Source organism: Salminus brasiliensis, chromosome 2 (assembly GCF_030463535.1).
Source record: "Salminus brasiliensis chromosome 2, fSalBra1.hap2, whole genome shotgun sequence".
NCBI classification, from domain to species: domain Eukaryota; kingdom Metazoa; phylum Chordata; class Actinopteri; order Characiformes; family Bryconidae; genus Salminus; species Salminus brasiliensis.
The window spans coordinates 55,266,281-55,282,281 of record NC_132879.1 but is presented as its reverse complement, the minus strand read 5'-3'; the positions used below and the strand labels follow the sequence as shown (position 1 = coordinate 55,282,281).

Genomic DNA, 16,001 nt, shown 5'->3' with positions numbered 1-16,001 from the left:
TTGTTCCATTCTGCTACATTGGATGTCATTCACCTCTGTATAGGCCGCATTGTTGGTGCTGCAGCACCACGCAGACTGATGTGTCTAACCCTACTTCTCCGGATCTTGGTTGTTTTTGGTGTTTTCCTTCTATAGCCTTTGTTTAAAGTGATAGTCCAGCTAAAAATCACATGCATTAAATGTGGTGAGCGAGGAGGACGAGGTTGTGCTGATTTCAGTCATGATGTGCTGCAGGACCTCAGTATGGGACGGTGGAGCGAGCGTGGTGTGCTGTGATGACTGAGGCGGAGAAGGTGAGTGAACTTCACATGGAGGTGAAAGCTGCTCTGATGGCTGAAGACTTTGAGAAGGTGAAGAACTGGCAGAAAGACGCCTACCACAAACAGATGATCGGTGGCTTCAAGGAGACCAAGGAGGCTGATGACGGCTTCCGGAAAGCTCAGAAACCCTGGGCCAAGAAGCTCAAAGAGGTACAGACACACTTCACCTCTTACAGTTTTAGCAAGGCAGCAGTTATATGATTAATACAATCAGAAAATTAACGACCAAGAGAGTGACCAAAATTAAGCACAAAAACAAACAAACAAACAGCATTCTAGCATCAAACCCTTTCTTATTAGATTTCACGATCATGAATTATCACATATATTCCCCTTTAGCACTATAGGGCTATATTTATTTATTTTTGAATGGATCATGTCTCCCAAGACCTCAAAAAAGAACCTATCAGTTCTTCAGATGTCTAAATAATCAAACCAACCAGTTATCATTCTTATAATAGCTAAAATACTTGGGAATAATTTGTATAAATTGAGTGAGTGCTGACCTGGAGATGGTTCCTTAGTCTGTTAAGTGTTGTGAAAGACTACAGGCTGTTAAATTTGAGGTCTGTAAGTTCTTTGGCTTCATTAAACTCTGCTGAGGAGCCTAAAGTACATCTTGTTTCCCCTTGATTGCGTCTGGCTGGCATTATTTTGTCTTGTTTGTACAGTCTGTATCACCCTGTGACTGACTGCAAGGTCAGCGCAACAAAAAGCTCTCACACACACACACACCTGTGTCAACAATCTGTTTAGCAGTACTTCATTGACTTTTAGTAAGAGTTACAGAACCACAGATTGTCATATTGAGAATCTGAAGAAATAGTGCAACAGTAATCTCTACCGTAGGGCAGCACTGTCATCCATCGGCTCCCAATACTTTTGTCTGTATATATATTAGAATATGACTTATGATCACATAATCACCATGCTGTCCTGTTTCTTCAGGTGGATACGATGAAGAAAGCCTACCACACAGCTTGCAAGGAAGAGAAGCTGGCCACCAGCAGGGAGAACACTAGCAAGCTGGAAAGCAACACCAACCCAGAGGCCCAGAAAAAGCTCCAGGACAAAGTGGAGAAGTGCCAGCAGGATGTACAGAAGGTGTGTTTGTGTGCATCTACATTTGAGATTCATGAGCGATTTTGGATTTTTTTTTATTGGAGTGAATTAAGTGTGCTGACGATCTGCATGTCTGGTGGGCACGTCAGACTAAGGAGCGCTATGAGAAGTCTCTGGAGGAGCTGGATAAGGTGACCCCTCAGTACATGGAGAACATGGAGCAGGTGTTTGAGCAGTGCCAGCAGTTTGAGGATAAGAGACTCCGCTTCTTCAAAGAACTCCTGTTGGAAGTCAAGCAGCATCTTGACCTCTCCACCAATCACAAGTAAGATCACTCTTAGCTTTAAGGACATCTTTAAGGACATCACAACCGTTGGCTGTGTCACTAAATCGGGATCAGGACGTTCACACACGGCGTCTGGTAATAATTATACAGCAGTTTCGGTCTTTAGTCTTCAACTACAAGGCTAATGTAGCTACCTATCGCCTGCTAACTCACTGAAGCCGTAATTTATCTGCAGCTGCCTCAAGTATACTTGAAGAGTGCTAAACTGGAGACACTATTCTTGTACTCATGAGATACAGGGCCCTGCCAACAGTCTATTTTCATGCCTTCCACCTGCATCGTTTAAATATCAGCGCTGCTTGTGAATATATCTACGCTGATGGGTGCGGTGGTCTCGAAATGAGGGGTGTTCAGGTCAGTTTCTGGAGTATTGCTGTGTATCTTGGCAACAGAAAACACAGGAGGAGCTCCACTGACTGAAAACAGCCTAGACAGACGTTCGTCAACAGTCAGACGTTCGTTACTATCTTGGCAGTGAATTGTCAACACAGGCACGTGCAGCCCAACGCTCGTACACCCCCGCATAAGCACCCTTACAGCATAAGGGTGATTATAAATATGGAGCCAATCAGTGGATGCCATTAAGCCCTCCCACCGAATGGTTCTGTGGCCCCAAGTATGGTTAGCTAATCTCGCTCAGCTCACCGTGTTCCGAACTGTGTCCACGTTGAAAAGCACCAGAACGGTTATCCTGCAGTGGAAAAGAGGCCTGTGTGCCCAAATGTTTGTGGACACCCTTCCTAATTAATGCAGATGTGCAAATGCACACACACACACACACACACAGCTTTTCCTGTCCTTGTAGAGAAGTACTGACTAAGAATAGGACTCTCTGGAGCAGAGAGACATGAACCTATTGGCACCATGCTGCCTTATGCCAGGTGTGGGCTAGAGCAGTGTTTCTCAATTCTGATCCTGGAGGCACCCTGTTCCTGCACATTTTAGGGGATTCCCTGCTTTAACGCAACCCCTGCATCTCTAAAATGACTTGTTAATGAGCTGATTTTTGTGTTGGGAGCAGGTGAAATGTGTGTAAAAGGACAGGACCAGGACCAGGGTTGAGAAACACTGTGCTAGAGGGGTCTAAATCCCCCACTGTAAACATTGCTATTCCAAGGCACCTTTAAGAAATGCTGTCTGACTGGCTTGTCGTTTCTCTTCAGGTTCCAGACGGTGTATCAGAATTTCGAAGACACCGTCCAGGCAGCTGACGCAGAGGAGGACCTGAAATGGTTCCGCTCCAACCACGGGCCGGGCATGCCTATGAACTGGCCTCAGTTCGAGGTACACTCTCACACACACTCGCCCCACAAGTCCCCATGTGACCTAGAGCACTGTCTTAAGAGATAATCTGACTCTAAACCTGCAAAATTAAAGTCAGATTTTAGAAATTCTTCATATTTCCAGTGAAAACATACCTTGACTCAAGTGGACGGACTGTTCTTTGGTGCTTGACACAGGTTTGCCAGAGTCTAAGCTTTACAAATGCAGCGGAATGTCTGAATAGTGTATAGTATATAAACTACGAGAGGCAGAAGATGAGTGTCCAGTTTTGGTCAGTGTCCCACAAAACCATAGACGGACACACAAATCGACCAATTACAGATGAGAGGCAGATGATGGACCCACCAGTTAGACACACGAGAGGCAGAGACCAGTGTCTTGACCCGTCTTCGTAGCCTTGTAACTCCAGATACGATTCACATACGATCTGGCAATGAGAAAGGACAGACTACATATTCATGAAACGATTGAACCATTGCTGTATTATCGCTAAGATATTAATAGAAGTATCAAGAAGCTTGAATTTGACAAGCTGGCGCATTTGTAGACTCCAGCGGGTTAAAGAGCAGTTCGAGGTTCTGCTGTTGCCGCCTCGGACTGAGGGTTATTGTTCCGGCGTAACTTTATCTCTTTGTATCAGTTGAGTTTCAGCAAGACAAAACCTGTCTGTCAGGAAGTGCACAGTTGTGTCCCTACACACATACAGCCACACACACACACATGCACACTGCCAGAATCTCCCTCCAGGTATTAAAGGGTTCATGTAGTGCTGGATGATATACTGTTTCTCTTCTATATCAGTGTAGTTTAAGAGTACACAGTATGTCCAAATGTTTGTGGACACCCTTTCTAATGAATGTATTCAGCTACTTTAGGTTGCCCCCCTTGCTGCAGACACAGCATGTACACTGACAGCTCACTTGGTCCCTGTAGAGAAGTATTGCCTATAGAATAAAACTCTCTGGAGCAGATCAGCATATATGAACCTATTGGCACCATGCTGCCTAATGCCAGGCGTGGGCTAGAGGGGTATATGTAAAGACCCCCAGCATTGAGCTGTGGAGCAGTGGAAGAGCTGTGTTCTCTGGAATGATAAGTGGTGGAGCTCCATCCAGTACTTCTGGGATGAGTTGGGGAGCTGGGGATGATGAGGTGGGGTCTGGATCATCATCCAACATCTTGACCTCACTAAGTAAATACAGTGGAAAGCCTTCTTCCACCAGTTACCCCAACAGAATTAAGATAAACCATTTTTAATTTCTCTTATTTTGAAAGTTTCCACTATCGCCATCATTTCCATTTATCGGCATCCAAAAAAAAAGTTTTGTGATCCGTTGCACCATTGTTAGAAGTGGTACAGATGGACTTTAGAGGTTCGTTTGCGCTTCTGTTTTACATATGCAAATTGAGCTTCTTGCTAACGGTTGCAGATGGTTACCTAAACGCTTTTGAAATGCTGGTAAATTTCCTAGGAAGTCATTTTCCTTGCTATCTAACTCCTGAACGCTCTTTCTCTGTCCTAATCCAGAAAGAGGACTTATCACGGCCACGCTTCCATAAGAGAAGGTCCATCGTAGTGAGTCCTGCATTGCCCAACATCAGAGTGCTCTAAGTCTTTTGGAGAGCTTTTCCTAGGCTCTGCTTGTTTGCGTGTGGTGTGCTTGTTTTGATCTCTCATTTGCTTCCAGGGGGTTGGTCTAGAATTGCTAACCTGCTACCTGTGTGTGACTTGACTTGTGTGGCTGTGGCTTTGGAGAGGTAGCTGCACCTGATCTCCTAGTCCTGAGGCTCACAAAAGCCTGTCTCTGGACAGTAGAGACAGTTACTCCCACAAAAGCAGGATTTACTCTTTTTAATACCCTTGAATTCAGAAGAAACAATGAATAAACAGGTGTCCCAATACTTTTGTCAATTTTAAAATTCTCAATCTTTACATTAGGTTAAATTTCTTGCTGAATGGACCAATAGAAATGCTCCAGAATGACTTGGAGTCAAAGGTTGTTGTGTGTCAGCAATGATGCACAGCAACACGTATGGACATGCTAGTTTCTCAGCCAGTGTTTGGCTGGTCATGCAGCGAGAGTGAAAGGGAATACACAGCGGTTTAAGCCGAATTCACTGTTAAGAGCTTGTCTTTTCTCTGAAACGCCTCCTCTCTTTCCCTTGAGGTTTGCCTCAAGCAAGCAAGCCGACTTGCACTGCTGCACTTGTGCTGGTGCCCACCCTTGATCTCACCATTCATTCATCCAGAGAAACTATTTGCCTTCTAACTTTTTAACCCTTGCGGTTCTGTTCAAGCTTCAGTGTTTGACCCCAGTTTTATTTATGTGAAGGCATCTTCTACCCAAGAGCCACATTCCCTGACTCTACCTCATGCAATCATTTGGACTAAACACCTACAGATGAGGGTTCAGTTTATAGCTCCCCCTAGAACTAGCGATTCTCCCGACACTGGGAGAGTAAGGAACTAACCCGTCTCCTCTAATGCATGCAAAGCTGGCCACGTCTCTTTTCCACCTGCCAGGCAGCCAACACGCTCAGAAGGAAGTGCCAGGTCCCCGGCTCCACCACACCAGCTAACAGACCCCTGTGACGGCCAACATCACTGAAGTGTGATGAGATGAGAGAGTGCGGCATCTATCCACCCACCCCCTGACCGATTGTGCTCCTTCAGATTTCACCCACTGATGGCAAAGCAGCATGGCTTGTGGTGCGAACGCATGACCCCCTGGGCCGTAGTGGCCTGTATTAGTCCACTAAGCCACTGTTCATGTACCACCCGCTTCCATTACATGGTGACAAGATAGCAACGTGGGGAAGAACTCGAATACGTCGAGCTGACTGAGCAACTCGAGCAGCTTATATAATCGTCCATTAATCATAATTGAGGCAAAGTGTTCAGTTAATCGTGATGCTGATTTAAGGTCATATCGTTCAGCTTAGCCACATGTTAGGTTTTTAGTTTCCACTAAAGAATTCCTAGATTTACATCCAGAACATAAACATATCTGATTTCTATTAATCTAACTGAGATGCATGTAATCTGCAATCTGAATAAATCCGATCTGAGCATTAATATCAAATCAAATTTACTTGAATAGCTTTTTACAACTGGTGTTGTCACAAAGCAGCTTTACATAATCAATAATCAGTAATTAGAAATCCACAACATAAGAAGACATGAAAACCTAAGAGCCCCAGTGGCAAGGAGAACCTCCCTCAGAGCTGGAGGAAGGAACCTTGGGAGGAACCAAGACTCACAAGGGGGACCCGACCCATCCTCCTCAGATCAGAACTATTGATAAAATTCACCAAGCCACCTAAACTGATCTACTGCTCAGTTGTGCAACATATTCATAATCATAATATAATAGTCATGGTATTGAATATGAAGCATGTGACTACTGTAAGGTTCGTTCACGTAGCCTCTGATGTACAGAACCTGGTGCATGGTTAGTGGGAAGTTCCCCAGGAGCAGCTGGTAAGCATTCTGTTTGCATCTGGACAGTGCTGAACTCTTCAGCTGTTTCATTCGCTGTGTGAGGTGGCCTGGTTTGTGTGTGTGTGTGTGTGTGTGTGTGGTGTGTTGATGGAAACATTTGTTTCTGTTGAAGAGAAATACGATGAGAGCACTTGTGAAACTTCTGTTTCGTAAACAGTTCGAGGTTGTGATAGCCAACTCAACCGTGCTCAGGCGGAGATGTAATCTCTTAATGGCAAAGAGGCACATGCGCGTGTGTGTGTGTGTGTGTGTGTGAGGCATGTTAAAACTTACTACACATAAGCCACTGGGCCAGAATTAGGGCTCAGCTGTTCCGTGCTTTGTTAGGGACAGTCCTATCTCTGTGCATTGATGTGTGTGTTTCTGTGTTTGTCTCTGTGTTACCAGGAGTGGTCTGTAGACCTAAACCGCACGCTGAGCCGAAGAGAAAAAAAGAAGCCAAATGATGAAGTGACCTTAACAGGCATCAACCAAACAGCAGATCGACCAATGAAGACCAATAACAGGTAACGTACCACACATACCACAACTGCATGTCCTAGTCATACTCATAGCATAGTTTCTGGTTCTGGCAGCACCTCTCAAGGAGTGGATATATTACTCATGTTTGTGGTGAGGGTGTTCTCCAACCCAGCTATCAGACGTGCAAGTTTAAGCTACTAGTTTAACCTGGTATTACGGCTGGTATAATATTTTATATTTTGATATATAAAGACGTTTTCATGATACACAATATTTATCACAAAATATAGAATTAGAAAAGCATATTAGCATAAGCACATTGTGTATCACTATAATAAACAGCATCCCCATATCATATTGACCAGCCCTACCTCGTATACTGCTCAGATAATTACTACCTATAGATAATTACTACACAGGTCCTTCTTCCTGCACTTACTTTTCCGATCCCGTCCCAGACTGCTCTGACCGATCTCCAGAGAGAAGGCTCTCTCATTGATTCACTGTGATGCGTTTTGGTGCGCTTGTGTTTCTTTCCCTGTGTGAAATCAAACCAAACCAAGGAGAAAACTGATTCAGCCCAGAGCAAACCAGCTATAGCCGTAAAAATGGCTGTAGAATGGAGCCTTTCATCTCAAACCACCCTGAATAACTTTGTTTACTTCTTGACTTTAATTTAATTATGGCTTCTAATCCCCCCCCCCTCTTCCTTCATTCAGAAATAGCAGCCCTTCCAGTAGCCTATTATGGCTTCAACATCATATCCCAGTGTCGTCAAAAGTAGCTACACGGTCTTCCTTCCAAAAATACCAGCGTATTTTCATACCTCTCCTGCTTTTTAAATAGATGTCCTCTGGGGAATCCCCACCTGCTTGACTCTGTAACAAGGGGGTGCGAATTCCTCTTCTCAGGCACACACTCCAGCAGGCCGGTGGCTGTAAATGCCTGGCTAAGAGTAATTATTTCACAGTGCTCACCGGATGTTTGCCTTCCTAGCCTAACCTGTAAGAATCTGAAGCATGGCAGAAGTGCTTGACCTTTATTTGATTAAACAGAGCAACATTGGACTCCTCTCTGACTTCAGCAAAACACGGACTCCACCTTTTGCGTGGGTGTAGACGTAGTATTAGAGGAGAGATTGAGAGGGAAGGATAAAGTAGTTCCCGGTGTCGTGCTCTCCCACTTCCAGCATGTTGCCTGTTTCTGACAGTGCCGGCATTGTCGTACACTTGGCTTGCTTTCTTTTGCCACAGTTGGCCTCTGTCTCACACTAATACTGTCTTGGGAAAGCTACACAAACGGCCTGCGTCTGATTAAGTAGTACATTTGTGTAACTGGGTTAAGGGAGGAGAAATGCATTCTGTTGGCAAAAGTATTGGGACACCTGCTCATTCGTTGTTATAAAGAGTTCATCCTGTCTCTACTGTCCAGGAAAGGCTTTCTACTAGTGCTAGTACTAGGTATGATGAAGTAAAAATTTTGAAACACTCAATTACTGCATGCTTTTAGTGTTTTTGGGTTTGTTTTTTATTCTTATTATTAAGATAAGATAATCCTTTATTAGTCCCACAGTGGGGAAATTCACAGTGCCACAGCAGCAAAGGGACAGCAAGACAGTCAGATGCAAAACTGACTATAAATTTCCAATATATATATATATATATATATACACAATATAAATAATAGAAGTAAAAAAAACAGGAAAAAAACGATATTATTTACAGATAATTGCACATTATATTGTTATAATTGTATTGTTATTATTATTATTATTATTATTATCATTGCTACTACTACTATAATTAAATTAATGCTTATTCGTCAGATGAATAGGTTTTTATGTGTAACTGAGTTTCTGTTTTACCAAAGCCTTTGCACTGTGCTGTTTATTGAGTGTGTTTGTATGTATTAATTAATTAATTCTATTTTTTTATTTTCCACAGCAGATTTTTGCAGCCAGTTATTTAATATTTAACCCATGTTTCTCATGTTAAAATGATGTGGATGGACTGTTAAGGTTGCATAAGATATGTAATGTCCACAGACCTGTTGTTTAGCTGTGTGTGTATGTGTGTGTATGTATATCACAGTGCTGCTTCTTTTCATGTTGTTAGTTTGGCTGTGCCCAGTAGCACAGAACCAGTGGGCTTAAACCCATTTGACGACGATGAAGAGGACGAAGAGGAAGCAGAAGACGAGGCCCCAGCAGAACAGCCCAAAAGCAGCCCAGTCAATGCCAAAAAAGAGGAAGTTATTTCCAAAACGTTGGTGAACGGAAAGCACCTGCTGCTGTTCTGCTGCAATGCATCAGTCTCTCTATCTCTGTCTGATTCTCATCTCTCTCTCTCTGTCTCTCTGGCCTGTTGTTTTTATTTTAGTCCCTTACTTTCTTTTTCTTTTCCTCCGTTCTTCTTTCAGGTGGCTGTTTTCTCTCTCTGCATGGTTGCATAGTGAAGATACTGTACCTGCACACCCTCCGTGTTCTTCACATCTCTAACATTGTTTTGTTCTGCAGAGCAGCAGCCTGTTTGTGCATCGAGTCGTGCAAGTGTTCAGTCAGACCCTATTTACAGCGTTTCCCGTTATACTGACTGTGGTAAATATATAATCTCTAACCTCACTGTCAGGAAGAAGCTTTTATATCCAAAACGACAACTTTACAGGAGAGTGGGGGGGAAAGCTTAACTTTCAATGCAAAGATTTTATTTCAAGCCATTGTGGAGCATTTCTATTGGTCCATTCATCGTGATTTAGACGCAGTGGGGAAAAAATAACCACTGCCAGGTTGACATTCGGTCAGTAAAAGGATAGGAAATGCTGGTCTGACTGTAACACAGCGTCACAGTTTCAGTGTGTTCTCTTCTGTTTTGCTTTCATGCTTGTGTTTCCTCTGAGGGGCAGTGTGTTCATGCTGCCCTCTGTGGTGGTTGAACAGACTGCAGCCATCTCCTGCACTTAAGCCCTTAGAAGTCATTGTTATTAATATTTCACAGTACTGTTTAAATATAGTTACACACCGTTACCTGATTTAATTACAAATATTAGCTGAAACAGTTCTATATGTACTCACTATACATAAATCTGCATGTGGATTCACACACACATATATATATATATATATATATATATATATATATATATATATATGTATATAAATAAAATTATATAATATTTTTATTATATTATATATTAATATATATATAAAAATTATATATATATATATTAATGAGTATACAATACTACTTATTGTAATAAATTTGTGCATTTCTGTGCATTATTATATTTTTACAAAAAATATTCTAATATGTTTTTATTCTGAGCAAAAAAATGCTTTATTTGTACTGCACCTTTCATACATCAAACATGCAGCTGTGTGTTTTACAAAGTTAAAAGCATAGGAAGAAAAATTAATAACATAAAAAAACAAATACAAGCAATAACAAAACAAGCTATAATTAAAAATAAAAAATAGTAATATACATATAGAATATATATAATATATTTCTAATTACTCAAAATTAACAGACCACTCAGTCAAAGGGAAATAATATAATTATAAAATAAGATAATCAACTCAAAATAAAAGCATATTTTGAATTAAATTTGATTGAAGATGCACCATGATTTGGTTTCTGCTGACAATAACTCTGACTTCTACGAGTTAAATCGAATGTCCTTTTTTTTTTCTTCTGAACATCTTGTGGATTTGTGCCTCCTCCCAGCTCTTTAGCCTTTGCCTGTTCAGCTGGCTGCGGGTGAGCAGATCTCCTCCTCGTAAATGTCCTGTATAGTTCCACTCTGTGAGCAGGTTTTCCGCCCGTTCGCGGAGCGAGAGCAGGAGCTTTCTGTATGGAGACGCTCTGGGCATGTCTGAGCTTTTGCTTGGGGTTGACCGTGGGTTTGAGTCTCTTCTCATTGGGGTTGTTTTACTTTTGTCTTTTGCATCTAAATCTTCCTCTCCTCCTCCTCCTTCTTTCACCTGGCATGTTGGATGTCCAGCCGTTGTTCGTTTTTTTGTCTGTGATTGACAGCTGCCCGTCGTGTTCTGTGAAATATTTTGGCCCATTGGCTCTCTTGTCTTTCCTCTCAGTGCCAGCAGTGTGGAGAAGACACAGGACTGGTCAGATGAGGAGACCGGGAACCCTTTTGCGGCGGACGCTAACGGAAACGGGAATCCGTTTGAGGATGAGCCGTCTTCTCCGGTCGTCTCCGTGCCAGTCAGGGCTCTGTACGATTACGAGGGTCAGGAGCAGGACGAGCTGAGCTTCAAAGCAGGTAAAGTAGGACACTAATGGAGAATATTAAATGCTAGGGCTCAACAGTGGGAGTTTTGCAGACCCAGGCTGCTCAATTCTGATCCTGGAGATTAGCTGCTCCAGAGAGTCCTATTCTATTGGCAGTACTTCTCTACTGGGACTAGACAAGCTGTATGTGTGTGTGTGTGTGTGTGTGTGTGTGTGTGTGTGTGCGCATTTGCACATCTGTGTCAGCAGTGGGTTGTTTAAAATAGCTAAATGATATGTATTTCTCTCTCTCTCTCTCTCTCTCTCTCTCTCTCTCTCTCTCTCTCTCTCTCTCTCAGGTGATGAATTTACTAAAATTGGAGAAGAGGACGAGCAAGGATGGTGCAAAGGGCGCCTGAAAGACGGCCATGTGGGACTATACCCAGCCAACTATGTAGAGGACATTCAGTGAGAAGCAGAGAGAAAGCGGGATGGGCAGAGGAGATGAAGGGAGAGGCGTTTTCGGATGAGAGGAAGCTGCTCGCTGTCCCACCCTTGTGGTGGAGGCTGGACCGACCGCTGCAGTGTAGCGAAAGAAAGAAATTCTGCATTTTCACTCTCGTTGTTGTTTCCTCATAGCTGTCGCCCTCTTGCGCAGATCTAGGAGTACATACCCCACCACCACCTTACCCAAAAAGTCCTCTAGTCTGCACAAAAGGGCGTCTTCCAGCTGGCATCTGTTCAAATTTCACCGCTGCGTATCTGTTTGTGGGCGTTTAGCAATCATTCAGTCCCATTTTAAAGTGCAGGATACAGTGTGATTACAGACCTCTGATTGAATTTCCTAGTGCTGATGAATTCATTGATTGACAGAAGTTACCTCTAAAAGTGAACGAAAGCTCTCATAGGGGACCGGAAGCGTATCTGGGTAACTTTTTAATCTTTTGGATTTTGGAGAAACGAATGAAAATGAGCTTTTGAATTCTGAGGTTCACAGTTCAGAAAGCATATCATCTTTCAGGTTTTTCTGTGCTGTTGTCGTATTTCTCAAGGCCAAGAGAGCCAGCGTGACTTAGAAGACCCACAGTTTAATGAATTAGCGGGTTCCGGTTTCAGCAGGTCAGAAGCGGGTGACGATCCGGCTGTGTGCCTGGTTCTTCTTCACTCTTAATAAATAAAGGTGCTTCAAAGGGTTCTTTAAAGATGCCAGAAAAGAACCGCCTTAAAAAAAAAACCCTTTATAAAGAACCATGTTTGTAGTATGGTGGGATGTGTGCATGTGAAGATCCTTCAGTTGGTGTAAATATGAAAACCTCCTCACACTCTCGTTTTTCTTTTACAGTAGCAGTCAAAAGTTTGGACACACCAGGTTGAATGTGTGCTGATCATCATCCTAAAAACATTTGACTTAAATGCTTGGATGTTTTTAAAATAGAGGACACGGGACACACAGTAGAGACACGACTGCAGGCAGTTCAAGTAGGTCTAAGGTCTAAGTAGGACCATGGTAGTGAATATATATATTTGTGGGTGTGTGTGTGTGTGTGTGTGTGAGGAAATACCCTCTCAAACCATGCAGTACTACAGTATGTTAATGTACATTAATACACACACGTTTACTCATTTAGCAAGCCTTAAATAGCCTTAACGACCACCTCAGCTCCAGCTTTCAGTTCAGCTCGCAACTTAGGCCTGCTTGCAACCCCACACAGCCTTGGCATCCTAACTCCAGTAGATACACAGTGTACCACCAGTGTCCTCTTCTATTGAAAAGACCAAAAAATGGTCACCCTAGCATTTGGATCAAATGTTTGTAGGATGATTGTCAGCACATATTCAACCAGCTGTGTCCAAACCATTTGAAGCACCTCTATTTTTTTTTAGGAGTGTAGCCAGCACTCTAGTGCTAGACCCATGAACAGCAATATCGTAGAAATCGCCTTGGTGCCAAATCAGACCTGTTTAGAAATTGGACGTTTTCAGGTTTTGTGTGGAATTTGCATGGTATAATGATCGGGAACCCCACTGATGATTATCAGGAATTACAGAGTTTATTTTCCAAATAGGCAAATTTAAGGTTTTTATCATTTTTAAGTGTGTGTGTGTGTGTGTGTGTGTGGTGACTATTTAAAATAGTCACTCTTAGCCCTGAGGCCTAAACAAGGTCCGTTTACGGCCGAAGTAGATTATCTGCAATTGGCTGAACTCTTAAATATAAGGGTCCAAATGCTCCTTTGAGCGATGCCATAGAACCCAGGTATTCAAATCTGGATCCAGTGCTGGATTTTGTTCTCACTGGAAGAACTGGAGAAGAATTAATGCAGTTGACTGGCCTTGTGGTATCACACCTACCTAGGATTATAAAGTCCAGGGCTGGAAACTGGATTCAAGGTCCAGATTTGAAGGACAACCACTTTCTGATTTAATAAAGAACCATGTTTGTAAGACAGATGGGAGTGTGAAGAGCCTGTTTAAACATTTCAGAGGTTCCTCAGACTCTCATTTATCACAGAAACGGTTCTTTTTGGAATCTAAGGTGGGTTTTCTGTGGCGTCGCTCAACGAACCCTGGGTACCACCTGCAGTTGTAAAAGTGGAGGTGATGATGGTGTTCATGGTGGTACATTCAGCTGCACTCTTAAAAGTAACGGTGTCTGAGGTTATTTTCAGAGCAGTTCCGTAGGAGGCCTTCAGTTGATTGACGGCAAGAGCGGTTCTTCTGTGGTTCTTCGATTTAGAACCTTTGTTTTTAGCAGTGTGTCGTTCGTGACCGATCACTGGTCAGGTTGGACCTTCTCCCAGACGTGGTCATGTAGTATTTCTGGTTTGAGCTGGCATTTGCTGCAACTCGAGGTTCTATTCAGGTGTTTTCTGAATGTCTGTCACGTGAAGCAGTCAGCTTCACTCTCTAGCCTGCACTGGACAATTCACAGGGGTCGCGGCGGGTGGGTTTTGGGGGGGGGGTTGTTTAAACACTTTATCAAACGGTGCCACAGTAAATAAGACACTGAGGTGGAGTTACTAAAGGAGAGGAGGAAAAAAACAGATGCCAGTCTTTCTGCATGTACATTGCAGTGACCTTAAGAACAAAAACAAGCCGTCAAATAAATAGAAATTAGGAGACGAGTGGTGGACTTTTCAGATTCCGACTGTTAATTTATAAAGCGACATGCCTTAAATGCTTCGACTTGTGCCCATGGACAAATGCTGTGATTCAGAATCCGAATGTATATTAATTGAGCGTTTCTGTGGCATATGAATGAATGAATGTCATGAATTTATAGTTTTTGTTACATTTGTATATATGAATTTTAGTTTCCTTCCTGCAGATGGGCACAGTGAGTTACACAGGCACACAACTATCAGCACGTGTTCGGGTGCATTTAGCGTTTTCTTCAGTTTCTTCTTTCAGAGTTTGCCGGTGGTTAGCTCATCACGGCCTGTTCACGTTCACTGATGGCAGTTATCCCGTCAAGGCCATCTCAGGGGAGGGGCAAGAGCAAACTTTTGAATGTACCAGAGTTTTGCTGTAACTGATAAGCAGTGGCACAACTATTGACTTCAACTTTTTGAGTTTTGTTACATTATTGCAGCAGCTGTGCTCCCACAGTGCACTTTGTTCAGTTGGTCACTCTGCAGTTGGCAAATAAACTGATTTCAACTGATGTGTGGTTTGTGTGTGTGGGTTTCTTTTTTTCGTACGGGTGCAAAAAAAAATTAAGAAGTAAACACTGGAATTATTAATAAAATGTGTTTGGTCATTATCTGAGTCTCAGTAATAGACACACATATCCAGCTTTGTACTGTTCGCATCTTTTTTGCACACGCTTGAATAAACATTAGTGCAACAGTGCAGGCTAGAAAAAGTAAGTGAGTCCAGCTAGAGTTATAGAAAGTTTAACAGGTGCTTTGCCTGTTAAATAAATGATAAATGCTGGAAGGTGGAGTGAATAGTATGTTAAATAACATTTAAATACTCGATCATATATTATATCATGTAAGTGAAGATGGCTCATCCTCATATGATATAGGCTAGCAAATTGCATCCATTTTTCCAGCATGTACCAACGAGAGTTAGACAAACCATCTGACTGAATTGTGATCTGTGTTGGGTTGTGTTGGTTTTTATGACCTCACAAAACCCATGCTATTGGTAGCTTAGCTTCCACGTATGGACTAAATACACTGCGGAGTGAATGGTAAAATTAATAGTACAGAAAAATGAAGATCACTTGGCTTGCCATGATATGAGCCCTTGAATTTCTAATTGCATACATTTCCCAGCATGCACTGAATGGTTTTAGTGCAATGGTGGGCAATTCTGGTCCTGGAGGGCCGGATTCCTGCACAGTCTCATGCTTTTCCTGCATAGACACACCTGATTCAGCTCACCTGTTGATTGCCAGGTTAAGTAAGCTCGTTAAAGCCCACCCCTGTTCCAGTGCGCTCAGATGAAGCATCTGAACACCAGTAATTACAGCAGACTAACAAGTCGAATGTGTTGTATTTTGTGGATGGAAAAGCAATAATTAAAAAAAATAAATAAATAACATGGGCATATATTGCATACATTTCCCAGCATGCATTGGCGATCACTGTGCTGATGGTTCCAATGCTATGAAAAAAGGGTCTGGTCTGATACTGCGTTACATTTTCATTTACATTAGTGACACTGGGCTGTTGATGACAGGGTTGTGGGTTCGAAACCCGGGCTCAGCAAGCTGCCACTGTTGGGCCCTAAAGCAAGGCCCCTCACCCGCACCGCTCCGGGCACAAGGCGTGTATATATATATATATATATAT

At 42.7% G+C, this 16,001-nt stretch overlaps 1 protein-coding gene across 2 annotated transcripts in view; it reads left to right on the top strand.

The window, feature by feature from the left end:
• pacsin2 (protein kinase C and casein kinase substrate in neurons 2) overlaps positions 1 to 14,863 on the top strand; it is a 32,301-nt gene extending 17,438 nt beyond the window's left edge. The window contains exons 4-11 of one of the 2 annotated variants that reach the window (XM_072673222.1): positions 235 to 470; positions 1,269 to 1,424; positions 1,532 to 1,707; positions 2,892 to 3,012; positions 6,902 to 7,020; positions 9,091 to 9,240; positions 11,067 to 11,251; positions 11,559 to 14,863. In XM_072673222.1, coding sequence (XP_072529323.1) covers positions 235 to 470; positions 1,269 to 1,424; positions 1,532 to 1,707; positions 2,892 to 3,012; positions 6,902 to 7,020; positions 9,091 to 9,240; positions 11,067 to 11,251; positions 11,559 to 11,671 — 1,256 coding nt within the window. In that variant the 3' untranslated portion in view covers positions 11,672 to 14,863. The remainder of the gene's footprint in view (positions 1 to 234; positions 471 to 1,268; positions 1,425 to 1,531; positions 1,708 to 2,891; positions 3,013 to 6,901; positions 7,021 to 9,090; positions 9,241 to 11,066; positions 11,252 to 11,558) is intronic. The other variant, XM_072673223.1, reaches the window with a different exon arrangement.
• The last annotated feature ends 1,138 nt before the right edge of the window (positions 14,864 to 16,001 follow it).